Source organism: Phoxinus phoxinus (genome assembly GCF_949152265.1).
Source record: "Phoxinus phoxinus genome assembly, chromosome: 2".
NCBI classification, from domain to species: domain Eukaryota; kingdom Metazoa; phylum Chordata; class Actinopteri; order Cypriniformes; family Leuciscidae; genus Phoxinus; species Phoxinus phoxinus.
In genome coordinates this window covers 49,939,322-49,955,013 of record NC_136877.1, presented here as the reverse complement: position 1 = coordinate 49,955,013, position 15,692 = coordinate 49,939,322, and the positions used below count along the sequence as shown (strand labels likewise).

At 38.8% G+C, this 15,692-nt stretch overlaps 1 protein-coding gene across 1 annotated transcript; it reads right to left on the bottom strand.

Annotated features, from left to right (window-relative positions):
- Positions 1 to 6,063: 6,063 nt before the first annotated feature.
- Positions 6,064 to 6,535, bottom strand: LOC306992794 (histone H2B-like). The gene has a single exon (XM_079601987.1). It carries the CDS (start codon positions 6,489 to 6,491, stop codon positions 6,117 to 6,119), a length of 375 nt encoding a protein of 124 aa, XP_079458113.1. The 5' UTR covers positions 6,492 to 6,535; the 3' UTR covers positions 6,064 to 6,116.
- Between the last annotated feature and the right edge of the window lie 9,157 nt (positions 6,536 to 15,692).

Below are 15,692 nucleotides of genomic sequence, written 5' to 3'. Positions count from 1 at the left end.
GCCTCTGGGCTGTGAGAGTGTGCATCGTCGTTAGCCTCATCTGCAGGATCAAATGTTTCTGTGTTCCTGTGAGTTGTTTTCCTCAGATGACGTCTGTTGCGACGAAACTGTCGTCCTGCTACACTGACAACATTGTATGACCTTGGCTCATCACGTTTGGAAGCAATGAGACCCGGCTGCCACCCTCTTGTCTGTCTCAATGTGTACAGTATTACCTGCATACAGTTCTGGCAGGGCTTTTGCTCCCACGTTGTAGTGACACACTTGTTTCTTTTGCAGGATTTTGAGCGCCTGATGCACACCCTGAGGAGTAGTTGGTTGCAAGACTTCACTGGATGTTGGTAAGGTGCTCCTCAGGACAGTCCCATCAGAACTTGTGCTGGTGAATAAGACGTACCTGTGACAGGAGTATTCCTTATCGACAGCAAAGCAAGGTGATGGTCCGTCCCTGTTTGTTCCGCTTTTTTCAGGACACTTTTGACGGTTCTGATAGTTCACTCTGCCAACCCATTTGACTGAGGGTAGGCCGGACTTGAGTGTGTCAGTTTGATGCCCCATTCAGATGTGAATTTCTTCATTTCGTAGCTTGCGAACGGTACGTGATCACACACTAGCTCTTTAGGAATGCCGTGCCTGGCATACACTGCTTTCATCTTTGCAATGACTGTGTGTGCAGTTTTGTCTCTGATATTCATCACCTCAGGAAACTTTGACATATAATAAACGATCAGAAGAAACGACTGACCTTTGATTTCGAAGATGTCAGCTGCAACTTTTAACCAGGGGAGCTCTGGTATTTCATGAGAGATGAGTGGCTCTTTCTGGTTCCTGGGCTGAAACTGTTGACACGTTGGACATGCTTCGACCATCTGCTCAATATGTTTGGTCATACCAGGCCAAAACATAAACTTTCTGGCATGTGCTTTCGTGCGTTGCATCCCCTGATGTGCGATATGTAGTCTCTTGAGCATCTCTGATCTCATCGTCTCAGGAATCAGGATCCTATCAGATACCATTAATATACCATTTTGCACAGCGACAGTGTGTCTAACAGGCCAGTACTGTCGAATTGAGGAACTGAGTTGTTTTCTGTGCGTTGGCCATCCTGTCTTTTGCATCTTCACAAGCAGCTGGAGAGTACTGTCGCTTGCAGTAGCGTCTGTAAGCTGCTTTAGCATGTCTTCACTGAGAGCCTGTGTTGCTTCAAGTGCATATACAACTCTTTCATCACTGAGGTCATCTGTACATGAGTGCTGACCATCAGCAACGGCACGTGACAATGCATCAGCAATTAACATGTCCTTCCCTGGCGTGTATTGGACAATGAGGTCGTATCTCTGCAGCTGTAAGAGCATACGTTGGAGTCTCGCTGGTGCTTTGCTCAGTGGCTTTTTGAAGATAGCCTCCAATGGTTTATGGTCTGACTAGGGCTGGGCATCGTTCAAAATCTTTCGATCCGGTGCCAATTTCGATACCTCAGTTTCGATACCGGTTCCTAACGATACTTTTTTCGATACCAATTTTATGAAATCCTTTTTAACAAGATTACATAATATATTACCTCAGAAAAACTTTTATTTTTTATTTATTTAGTTTTATTTTTTCAGTTTGACTCATGCTCCTTAGCCAGTGTACAAATGAATAAAAAATGTTTTATAAAGCGCTCATGCTCACCAAAGCTGAATTTTTAAATAAAAAAATACAGTAAAACTTTAGTAATATTGTGAAATAGTATTACAATTTAAAATCGTATCTAATATATTTCAAAATGTAATTTAGGCTATTCCTGTGATGTCAAAGCTGAATGTTCAAAATCATTACTTCAGTGTCACATGACCCTTCAGAAATATGAAAACAGTTTGCTGCTTAATATTTTGGAAACTATGATCATTTTTTTCATGATTCTTTGATGAATAAAAAATTCAAAAGAAAAGCATTTATTTAAAAACGAAATATTTTGTAACATTACACATGTTTTAATGTCACCTTTGATAACTTTAATGCAACCTTACTGAAAAAAAATTCTGACTAACCAACACATTTTTGAACGGCAGTGTGCATTCAGTAGGTTATTATTTATTGCAATATAAACACTGTCCGAGTGATCAACAAGATATCTCTTTATTTACCAGTCGAAGACGGAGCAACTTTCTGCTCTTATGTTTACTCCGTGCACTGTCAGGGTCTTCATTATGTTTGTCGTGGTACCGGTCTTTGCAGCAATTATTTTACCGCAAATACTGCATCGCGCGCCGTTGGCATCGAGCCTGGAGAAATGTACCCACACTTTTGATCGACTTTTCCACATCTTTAAGGTATTATGTGTGTGTGCTCGCGTCTCATATGAATATGTGCACGGAGAGTTTGTGTGTGTGTGTGTGTGTGTGCTCGCTTCTCATAAGTATGCGTGTCGAGAGTTTGTGCGTGCGCGCGCGCGTCTCATATGAGTGTGCGCGGAGAGTTCCGCTTGTTTCGTGTGTGTAGAGTTTGCGTTTATGTGCGTGAGCGACTATATGTGTGTCGTTGTGCATTTCATATGTATTTGTTTGAGCACTGACGTTGACGAGTTAACTCCTTAGGTATCGAAATCTGGAACCGAACAACATGTAATTTTTCGATACTCGATAGTATCGAGGCAATTCGGTCGGTACCTAAAAAGTATCGAGACTCGGTACCCAGCCCTAGGTCTGACTGGACATTCACACTGCGTCCGTAGACATACTGATGGAACTTTTTGGTCGAGAAAACAATCGCCAGTAGCTCCTTCTCAATTTGGGCGTAGTTCTTTTCCGTATCTGTTAAAGCCCTAGACGCATATGCCACTGGTTGACCCTCCTGCAGCAGACATGATCCTAAGCCATCTTTGGATGCGTCAGTTTGTATGGTGAGCGCTGTGTTGGGGTCATAGAACCTGAGAACTGGTGTGTTGGTCAGTGCCATTTTGAGTGCAGACAATGCTGTGTCATGTTCAGGATGCCACTGGAATGCAATGTCTTTTCTCAGCAGCTGTCTGAGAGGTGCTGTTAGTGATGCCTCACCTGGGATAAACGGGGCGAGATATCTGATCATGCCCAAAAGACGCTGTAGTGATTGTCTATCTGTGGGTGTTGGCATGCTCACTACTGCCTGTATCTTGCCATCATCTGCTCTCACACCCTGTGGATTTATCACATGTCCCATGGAATTAACAGTGTTCACCTTGTACTGAATCTTGTCAGGGTTAAATTTCACATTGTGTTCTTTTGCTCTCTCCATGATTTTAGCAACAACGATGTCATGTTCTTGTTCTGTGGCAGCGGCAACAATCATGTCATCGGCTACGATATGTACACCTTCTATGTCACCGAACACTTCATTATTATACTGCTGAAAGACTTCACTAGCAGATTTGACACCAAATGGCAGACGTTTGAATCTGTATCTACCCCACGGTGTGTTGAATGTGCATAGCAGGGAGGAGTCTGTGTCAAGTTTGACTTGCCAATAGCCATCCTTTTCATCGAAGATGGAGAAAATTCTCTTACCAGCAAGCCTGCACAGTACATCTTCGGTTGTTGGAATAGAGAAGTGTTGGCGAAGAACAGCTTTGTTAAGGTCACGAGGATCCAAGCATACTCGTAATGACCCATTCTTTTTTTCAGTGATGACAAGGCTGTTAACCCATGGAGTGGGCTGGGTGACTGGCGCTATGACATCTGCTTGCAACAGCTGATCCAGTGTATCCTTCAGTTTGCCCAGCACTGCTAAGGGAATTTTTCTACAGCCATGTATGACCGGTACTGCTTTCGGATCGACATGTATGTGATGTTCACCAGGAAACTGACCAAGTCCTTCAAAAACTGCAGAATGTTGTTTTATCAGCTCCTCTTTTGAGGCGGGATGCTTGATTACAACAGTCTCAACTCTTTTCAGCAGTTGCATCCGTTCACATGCGTCCTTACCAAGTATTGGGATGGATGAGTGTCTGGTGATGTAGAATGGTAAGAAAACGTGCACTTTGGGAGTGACACACTGCAGCTTGGCCACACCTTCTGGCTTTAATTTTGTTCCACCGTACGCCACCAGCATAGTCGAAGTCGGTTGCATCGACGTTGTTTCATGCAGAGATTGATAAATGTCGAGAGGTAAAATATTGGCTTCAGCCCCTGAGTCCAATTTAAACTTCACTGTCACATTTCCAATATCTACATCTGTGTACCATGCTTTCTGTGCAGAGCTGAGGGTCTCTTTTAGTTCCACTGTCCCAATGAATAATGAATCAACAGTGGCATTTCTATGTTTAGGCTGAGTGTCATTTTTTTCTGACATGCACACAGAGGCGAAGTGATTACGTTTCCCACAGACATGACATGTAGCTCCAAAGGCTGGACACTGGAAGGTGGGATTTTCCACACTTTTAACAGATGAACGAGTTCACATTTAGTTTTTGCTGTTGAGATGACGTTCTATCATATCTCTTGTTTTGTTTAACATCTTTTGTCTTCTTTTTAATGGCATGAACAGTTTTATTCTGCTCTCCCATTGCTTGAATTTGTGTTTTTGCTGCCTCTGCTGCTCTACAAATGTCCACTGTTTTTTCAAGGGTCAGGTTTATTTCTCTTAAGAGCCTCTCTTTCAAACGCTGATCACCAATGCTGAACACGATCTTGTCTCTTAACATGTCAGATTCTGTTGAGCCAAACTCACAGTCTTTACTCTTTTGTTGTAGTTCTGTGACATATTTATCGATGGTTATTGAATCAGGCATGGGGTAAGCCCAGAACTGGTGCCTTTCGAAAACAACATTCTTTCTCGGTAAGCAATACTTCTCCAGTGCAGTTACTATATCTTGCATTGTCTCCTCATCCTCTTCTGTCTCAATGGACAGTGAATTGTACACTTCTAAAGCCCCCTCTCCTAATGCATGAAGTAGAATGGCTATTTTTACCTTCTCACTTTTTGAGTCTGATCCAGTAGCAGTCATGTAAATGTTGAACCGTTGTATCCATCTCCTCCAGTTTTCGCCTGTATTCCCCGACAGGACTAATGTGGGTGGTAATCTGAACTGGTCCATATTTTTGTTTCACTCGGCAGACTCACTTCAGTCACGATGCGTCGACTTCCTCCGTCGCGTCTCAGTGCTGTCTAACGCAGGTTCATGAGTTCATGAAACGACTCTCTTCTGACACCATGTAGTATTCCTTCTTGTGTTGTGTATTCATTAAACTACACACACATGTAGATGTAACTCAGAACTGGGTATTTATTATTGAACACCAACCGCATGTGCTGCTCACAAGCTCGTGCATCTATATCTCTCACTCACTCCGGGTAACCACACCATAATGAAAGACAAGGTGGCCCTCTAGTGGAGTGAATATGTAATTGCACCATAAATGTATAACACTACACCACACCTTTAAAAGACAGTCAGGAACAAACACAATAAATGTATTTGACAGCAGTTTATAACAGACTCTAATACTCAGACTGAGTTGAAACCGCAATACTTGCCTCTGATCAGACTATAATCAAATTACTTTGTTAAATGTAAAAAAAATGTTTTTTTGGATAGGCTTGACAGACTAAAAGAGAAGCATTGAGTAAAACTATATAATTCTTATAATTATTGAATTATGAAGCTCATAAAACATTTTACTCACAGTGGAAATCTGATCCGTCTTTTGTGGAGGAAGATGTGAATGTTGACAAGATAATGTCTGTAAATCCCAGCATTACTGGAGCACAAGTTTCACATCTTCATCCTCATCTTCATCATCTTCCTCTTCTACAGCTGCGGGATCAACAAGTGTTGAGAGTATTTTCAGGAGTGGATTGATCTACAGAATCGAGTTTCTGTAAAACAGAGCGATTGTGCAGAAGAAAAACATTCAAAGCTAAATGTTGATTTAAAAAAAAAAATTAATTAGTACATTTGCTGCAGATCAAAGCCTATATGCTGTTAGAGTAATTACATTTAATCTTAATCAGAAATAAAAGGCTTTCACTTTCTCTGCAATAAATACAGAACAGATTATAGTTGTACTTTTGTACAAGATAATGTACGATCAAAGCTCTTTTTGAAGACATTATGTGTGGCTCTTAAAAGAGCCTTTGTGTTGTGTTGAGCGGATCCTCTACTTTGAGCTGGTGTATTTGGTGACCGCCTTTGTGCCCTCGGACACGGCGTGTTTGGCCAGCTCTCCGGGCAGCAGCAGACGCACGGCGGTCTGGATCTCTCTCGATGTGATGGTGGAGCGCTTGTTGTAGTGAGCGAGACGAGACGCTTCACCGGCGATGCGCTCGAAGATGTCGTTGACGAAAGAGTTCATGATTCCCATCGCCTTGGAGGAGATCCCGGTGTCGGGATGAACCTGCTTCAGGACTTTGTACACGTAGATCGCGTAGCTCTCCTTCCTGGACTTTCTGCGCTTCTTTCCGCCCTTGCCGGCGGTTTTAGTGACGGCCTTCTTCGAGCCCTTCTTGGGAGCGGACTTCGCTGGTTCAGGCATGATCGCGTTCAGAGAACAATAACGCTAAATCTCTGCAGGAGGAGTTTTATGCACGGCTCTATGCTAATTTCAAGAGGGAAGAACGAGTCTGTGATTGTGAGTCTTCCTGGATAAACCCATAGAACGATTTCATTGGTCACATTAAACATTCACTGAATTGCAGGCGATCCAATCAGAAGCTTTGAAATGTTATTCAACCGCATCAACAACGACCATCCCCCGTGACTCCATTCCTTTGTTTCATTTTTCCGGAATATGTAAGAATCAATTTACCAATCATTTAAAGTTGTCACATGACCCACTGGGGTCAATTTTGTGTCTCGTTTCTATGGTTTCAGCACATGTGCACAGGGCTCTGTATTTTCCCCAGTAAAAATGTGATTTTTTTATAATTTGTAGTTAATCACCCAGGCAACATGATAAAAAACTAAAAACAATAAGGCCAAACCAGGCACACTATGTTCGAATACAAATATATTATATTTTTAAGGAAAAGAGTTAGAATTATCTAAATATTGAATTTGTAATACACTTTTAAGAGTAGTATTCACATACTATATGGGCCATTCTACAGAATTGGTGCAAACTGCTGTCCCTCATCCAAAAAACACATTTGAAAAGCATTTAATTATTAAAATCTTAGATGTTTACTAAGATCCTTCAATTATCTATTGAAACCCACAATAATATGTAAGATATCAGTAAGCTTTATATATATATATATAAATCATAATTTATGGGCTACTTTCAATTAGGAGGTGGCTGTCCCAAACCCTAACCCCTAATTTTCAACTAGTGAAAATGATATTGAAAAAAAAAAAATATATATATATATATTTTTTTTTTTTTAAATTAAGTTAAAATATATTTATTTTATTTTTAAATCATGAAACTTTATCAAAAAAAAAAAAAATGTGTCCTGCATTTCATGTCACTACCAAAACAGTGAATGTTGTAGTCCATTGGCTGAGACTGATTTTAACCACACCCCAACATTTTTATCAGGAAATATTCCTGTGTTGGTTTTGTCCAAAATAAAATAAAAATGGTCACAATGGCCGACCATTGAAAGTGAATGGGAGAGACTGAAAATAACAGAACAATTTAGTTTTCAGGAGCATGTTCATTATTTCCATGTACACATATGAGCATGTGTGCTTGCAAACATCGAGCCCTTGGACCTGTGCATGTATCGATACATTTACACGCTACCCAGACACACACACATGTTTGAACACACAAACTTTTTTGAGTATTACACACATTCTTTTCCACAGAGAGAAATTTGATCCTACCCTAACCTGCATCTATATACATTTACCCATCTGACATTACCACACACACCCACACACACACAAACACACACACACACAAACAGGCCGTGACTGCAGTGACCCGGCTTCAAAATAATTTTTCTTTCATGTTCTTGTTTCATCACAGCTTCCAGACAAAATATTATGACACTTGCTGTTTTTTGTCTTGAAGCCGATGTCAGCCATGCACTAACGAGGCATCAGACACATTCTGGTGCAACGGAGGTTATTTTAATGTGAATCTCATTCTCTTTTTAAATATAACTTAATAAAATTTTGTACTTCTTCATGATACCCACGTTTCTGCCTACCTTCTTAAAGAGTCGAACCTATGTGACCTAAATTCTTAGGTATCATTCATATTTCCCGGGGTGAAATTCCCATGGGTGGCGTAGTCGAAATTCCTTGTGTCTGAAACCTGTACTACTCCGTCACAGTAGGATCAAATTTCTCTCTGTGGAAAAGAATGTGTGTAATACTCAAAGTTTGTGTGTGTGTGTGTAAATGTATCGATACATGCACAGGTCCAAGGGCTCGATATTTGCAAGCACACATGCTCATATGTGTACATGGAAATAATGAACATGCTCCTGAAAACTAAATTGTTCTGTTATTTTCAGTCTCTCCCATTCACTTTCAATGGTCGGCCATTTGTGACCATGCCTACTCTCAGATAAATGAGGCCCACGATTAATCAGATGCAAACAGAAATATAAAACCAGTCCTAATTGAAAGAACAAGTTGACAAAAAGATTGAATTCAAGATTGGGTGTAAATATGGTATAATGAGTGATTTATAAGTTTTTTTTTATGGGGACCGGGACCATTTTTGACCGGGAACACAACAGGTGTTATAGGGTTTTGAACCACATGAGGGTTAAGTTTGTTTTCGACTAGCAAAGCAAAAGTAACTATTCTGTGGTTGGTTGCCAGTTGTGAGGTGACATAAAATAAAGCGTGCCAGACTCCTATTGGCTGAAATCTGAAAACTTTCCAGGCCAATCAGTGATCTTTCCTCCAAACCCTTTATTTTGATGATGATGAAGATGAAGATGATGATACAAATGTGTGATTCCCAGTGAAACACTTTGGTCTTTAAGCATAATAGCTTTAGTTTAATTGTATAAATATGTAAACATATATTATGTATAAATACTTGAGATTTGATTAAAAAAAATGGGCCTGTTAATTTGCTTTCACTTGTAATTTAAAGGAAAGCCAATGTCACTTTTGACCAATGAAATAATTATCTTTACTATTAACTAGTGGGTGGCTCTTAAAAGAGTTTTTTTGTTTTTTTACAAAAGTAAAAAGACTGAGTTCATTTCTTTTTGAAAAGAAGGAAAACAAGTGAAAAAAAAGTTCACCCCAATTTTTGGGAGCTTGGGGGTCCCTGATAATATATTTATCATAAACCGCCGGATATTTATCATAAAAAATTTATCAAAAAAACAATCATATAAACAAACTAATACCTCAGGGGTTTCTTAAATGTTTCTCACATTTCATATAAATATATAAACCAAATACACATACACATGCATACAAACTTGACTTTATTGACTGACCCTAACTGACCCCTGACCTCCCGACTGTCTCTCAAGCCTGATTCAGGGATCCTCTCTTCCTGACTCTCCTCAAGCTCACGGTCCTCACGGTCAGAGGGAATGACCCGATCATGTTCCTTCCGCCGTAGATAGTAAACACATTGACTATTGCGTTCAAGTCTTGTCAGATAGATGGTAGTGTAACGCACATGAACTCCACCACAAAGTCGTAATTACGAGTGTGAGGCAATGGCGGAAGCAAATTGTTTTCAATCATGATACATTTATTTCTGAATACTGACAGTATAATGTAGTTTGTGTGCATTATGTGTTGTTAATGAAGCAGAGAGATCAAGTTTACCAGAAAACACTCATTCAGACATGAGCTGAAGAGCTTGAATGACCAAACTACATTTCCCATCATTCTCTGTGGCAGCATATACTACTACTACTACTACTACTACTACTACTACTACTAATACGGCCCTGTCCCAAATGGCACCCTAAGCACTTGCGGTCTTCCTCTGAGTCCGCACTTTCGTAATGTAACGCCGCTTTGACTGTCGGGAAGTAGTCTGTTGTGTAGTGCGCATTAGTGCGGGATCGGCAAAAGTGCGCATCGAGGGCGCAAATCGACCGCTTCCTAAATCAACGAAAGATGACACCCGTATACCTCTTAACTTCAGAAGTCTCCTACTGTTTATAAAATCTACTCTAGTATTTTAAATGCTAGATTAAATAATTTTTTGGAAACAACAGAGTATCTAGTAGATTAACAAAATGGATCATATTTATATCATTTCAACAATTGTTAGAACTAACTGAAAACAAACCCACTTTTGTTTGTTTTGTGGACTTTAAAAAGGCTTTTGACTGGGTGGACAGGGATTTGTTAAGTTTGAAGCTTCTCCAGGCAGGGGTTGATGGGAAGTTTTACTGGGCATTAAAGTCCCTGTATGCAGACTGTGTGGGATGTGTTGAGGTCAATGATGAGCAGACTGAGTGGTTTCGTATTCCCTTTGGTGTAAAACAGGGATATTTTGTCCCCAAGTCTGTTTTCTCTGTTTATAAATGATTTGGCTCTTGAAATTAAACATCTAAACTTAGGGGTGCGCCTAGACAGTGTCATTGTTGGCATTCTGCTCTATGCTGATTATGTAGCGTTACTGGCCCAAAATGAAGAGAATCTACAGAAAATTGTACATGTTTTACAAAATTGGTGCCGTATGGAGACTTGTTATAAATCAAGCTAAAACGCAAATGATGCACTTCAGGAAAGGTGTTACTTTGCGAAGCACAAAGTTTTTTTTCTTTTGGTATACCGTTCTTGAGTATGCAACTCAGTATAAGTATTTAGGATTTGTATTTGATGAATTTATGTTGTTTGACAGAGGAGTTAAAATCCTCGCTGCTGCAGCTTTAGCCCTGGGTTCTGTGATAAACAAGTTAAACATCTGTAAAGATCTTGGTTATGGTACATTCTCCCAGTTGTATGCTGCCTGTGTGTCCCCTGTGTTCTTGGGTTCACAGGTTTGTCCCAGTGCTGGCAGCGCTGGGTGATATGGGCTGGGTTCCTGGATCAGTCCAAAGGAAATGTGAAATGGTTCAACTGTGAAATCGACTTATTAATCTGTCTGTAAATAGAGTAACAAAAAAAGTGTTTTTGTGGAGTCAGAATAAGTCCCCCTGGCCTGCAGAGCTCCAGACTGTATTTGCTGATGCACAACTCCAGTTCATATTCTGTAATTATTTGTCCTGTAGCGTCAACAACATCAGATCCAATTTGATGTCAAATTTTAAACATAAATGGCTGATTGGGATTATGGCTAAGCCTAGCTAAGGACTTACTTACAAATTAAAGATGTATGTGAAACAGAGTTGTATGTAAAGGCAAATTTGACAAGGAACCAACGACCTTTGATGGCTCAACTGCGAACTGGCATCCTTCCCCTGGCCTTATAAACTGGTTCACCCAAATTCCTGAAGAGGACAGACTCTGTAGACTGTGTGAGTTAGGAGAGGTTGAAAATGAAACTCATTTTGTGTTATATTGCCCACGGTATGATGATTTTAGAAATGTATTATTTGGTGAATTGTTTGTTAAAAAGCCTGAAATGTTCTGGATTAGTGATGACGACAAGATGAAATGGTTGTTTAATTTTAATGTGTTTAAATTGGCTACTTTTGTTTGTAAAGCCTGGATGACTTGTTTATTTAAATAAGTTTATGTACACTGTAAAAAAAATCCCGTATCTTTTACGGAATAATGCTGGCAACTTTGGTTGCCAGAACAATTCTGTAAAAAATACATTAAAACTGTAATCACCTTTACGGAGCAGCATGTAAGTTTTACATTTTAAACTGGTATATTTAACAATGGATTTCAGCAATATTGACATGGCCATAAAGTTATTGAACAAATTCCTTCAGTAAGAATTGAAGACACCTGATGTTAACAAGCAGAATCACTGAAGGAGAAAACCATAATTAAAGTCACCATTATGGAGATCAGTGTGTGTTTTAGTTGGGCTCTTTACCCTTTAATTATTAACATTTAGTTTTGTTTTGCTGCTGTACATGAGTTATAACAGCAGATGATGAACAAAGAGAAAAGGTGATCTGATGGTGTTGGTTGTGTTATAACATAATCATTATTTCACAATCATTTGACCTGAATCACATAACTCATATAGAGTCCAATTCATGAGTTAGGTTACTATATTATCTATAGTGGTACCGTCATTGAACATCATAATACTATTAACTTTTACAATGTAATCCAAATAATTTCTAAAGAGTTTCTCTTGTTCAAAAAAGAGACACACAGACATCAATAATCAGCCTGTGTATCTCAACAATGGTGACATTTATAAAGCATGTTGCAGTGCATTCTGGGTTTTACCAATCAAAACTCATTCATGGCTCCCATCATGCATTGCTGCATGAATAAATAATGAGCTTATGATCAGAGGTGATCTGTTTGTCACCATTGCTGAGATTCATACGCTAAATCTTGATATGTCTGTGTTGCCAAAACATTTTTTTAATATGGATACATAATGTTTTATTTGTATTTTTATTGATTTGATTATTTGAATTTCATTGAAAAGGCTAAACATATTATGCAGCTAAAATTAATAAAATAAACCTAACTCATATGAGATCAGTGATTCAGGTTAAATGATTGTGAAATAATGATTATGTTATGACACAACTAACACCATCAGGTCACCTTTTCTCTTTGTTCATCATCTGCTGTTATAACTCATGTACAGCAGCCAAACAAAACTTAATGTTAATAATTTAAGGGTAAAGACCCCAACTAAAACACACACTGATCTCCATAATGGTGACTTTAATTATGGTTTTCTCCTTCAGTGATTCTGCTTGTTAACATCAGGTGTCTTCAATTCTTACTGAAGGAATTTGTTCAATAACTTTATGGCCATGTCAATATTGCTGAAATCCATTGTTAAATATACCAGTTTAAAATGTAAAACTTACATGCTGCTCCGTAAAGGTGATTACAGTTTTAATGTATTTTTTACAGAATTGTTCTGGCAACCAAAGTTGCCAGCATTATTCCGTAAAAAATACGGGATTTTTTTTACAGTGTATGTTGTGATAACTGGTCTTTTGTTGGTGGTTTTGGTGTCTTACAAGCCCATTAGGGCAAGACACAATAATAAAAACTATTCATTCATTCATTCATTCATTCATCCATTCATCCATCCATCCATCCATTCATTCATTCATTCATTCATCCATTCATTCATTCATCCATCCATCCATCCATTCATTCATTCATTCATTCAGCCATTCATCCATCCATCCATCCATTCATTCATCCATTCATTCATCCATCCATTCATCCATTCATTCATTCATCCATTCATCCATCCATTCATCCATTCATCCATTCATTCATTCATCCATCCATCCATTCATCCATCCATTCATTCATCCATTCATCCATCCATTCATTCATTCATCCATTCATCCATCCATCCATTCATTCATCCATTCATCCATCCATCCATTCATTCATCCATCCATCCATCCATCCATCCATTCATTCATCCATCCATCCACCCATTAATCCATTCATCCATCCATTCATTCATTTATTCATTCATTCATTTATTCATTCATTCATACTACTGTACATTCGGATGCTCATGCATTTATTTTGTATTTTCTTACCAATTGATGGCACGTCACATGTATTGTTCCCTGCTGAGAGCAACATCATGCCGTCTTGTTGTGGACAATTATCAGTTCATCTGTACATTTGAGTTCATATTGAGTCTCTGATCATTTGAAATGAATAAAGTAAAATGAGCAAATTAGTTAAAATTGGATGAAAACACTTTCATGACAAAGATTGTTATCTCATATTTCAGAAATAATGTTTTTAATAAACTAAAAAAGGATGTGTGATGTCCACAGCTTGTGTGTTTCAGGGTCCTAATGTCCTCCAGGTTCAGGGTCTGTTAACACACATTAAGGAAACGTTTTAAAAGGTCAGGACTCATTTTCCAAAGTCACTTTATTAACTTACTACTAACCCTAACTTAGAGAAGATCTGGCCTTTTGTGATTCTGTTTCTCCAACCATTTCTTCAGTTCATCGAGTCGAGGCTGTTCTCCTGAGAGCCGAAGCGCTGAGGAGCAGAAAACACATTTGATGAGCAACATTTGAGTTTTTATGGAATTAAACTTAAAAAGTCTGTATATTTCATTCACTGATATGATGTAGAGTTACATTAGACACACATTAGATGTCACAAGATTCACTTTAATGTGTGTGTGTGTGTGTGTGTGTGTGTGTGTGTGTGTGTGTGTGTGTGTGTGTGTGTGTGTGTGTGTGTGTGTGTGTGTGTGTGTGTGTGTGTGTGTGTGTGTGTGTGTGTGTGTGTGTGTGTGTGTGTGTGTGAACGAACACAATAAGAGTGAGAACAATCTCATCAGAACTGATCTGGAGAATATGATATTCAAGTAGATGAACAGAGCCGTAACAACTTTAATAAATGAGTAGCTAAATATCTTAGACTGGATCTCTCTTTTCTTTATCTGTGTATTTCTGTGTAGTTTTGTCTCCTCCTCCCTCATCTGTTCTTTCAAATACAGGAAGTGTGTGTGTGTGTCACACAGCGCTGTTAAAACTGTCTATTAATGTGACAGTATGGGCTCCAGTGCACTGCCTCTCATCTGTGAGTATTTTATTATCTTCTATATCTTCTTTTTTATGTTTATAATGCAATGTGTTCAGCTGAAGATGGGATAATATAATGATTGTTGTGTAGGAGAGTCTATGAATCCACAGTCTCACTTGTATTATTTATTGATCAGATTTAATGTGATGATGTTACGTGTTGATCAGATAAAGAGTTTGATGATGCATTCATCTGTGTGATAATGTGAAAGCTGGAGGCAATGTGTGTGTTTTTGCTCAGTTTTGTTGTAATATATTTCTTCCTATTTCAAGTAGTTGAGATAAATCTGATTTATTTGAGTTATTGTTGAATGATTCTGTATCTTTAAATAATCTCTCCATCAGAGACTCAGAGAGTTTGAGAACAGAGACCGAACACACAATCAGCTTCTCGATCACTTCTCTTTCTCTCGGACTCTCTTATTGAGAAATAACTGCAAAAATGATTTGGAAACTTAAATTTCATTGTCATTCTGTGGACAATCAGTTTATCAAACAAAGTAGAGCTTTTCTCAGAACTAACTTCTCTTTTCTGAGACATGTTTCAGTTATTTATAACCAGTTCGCCTGCTCTGCATATTTAGTTGTTGGATGATGTCAGTTCACACGTGTGTCAGAATAACCGCAGGTTTCCAGAAGAAGTTCATCACGTCGACATATGAACATGTTCCACCAATGCTTGACAACCAGACTTTTGTTGTCCTTTTAAACATATTGATTTATTCATGTTTTGCAAAGCTAATATTTTTTGTCTTTGTTGAGAAATGTCTTGACTGAAAACTTGAGCTATATTTACTTCAATTTTACTTTTGATAGATTGCAAATATATAATTTTTAATGTGGTTTAAGGGCTTTTTCACACTCGTTTGTTTGAGAGACTGCAAGCGGCCGACACATTAAAATACTGTGGAGTGAATATGGTTTCTGTAACAGAGACAGGGGTGTGCCAACTGCCTCAAAGATGTTACCAACAGTAGCAGCACCACTGCTCTGGGTGTACCGGCAGAGGGAGGCGTAAAAATGAAGTGACGTGACGATGAGGTCAAAAGTTCAGTGTTTAATCCAATAAGTGCATCTGGTATTTACAGTGAAAATCCCAAAAGAAAACTAGACAAATAAAAATAAAA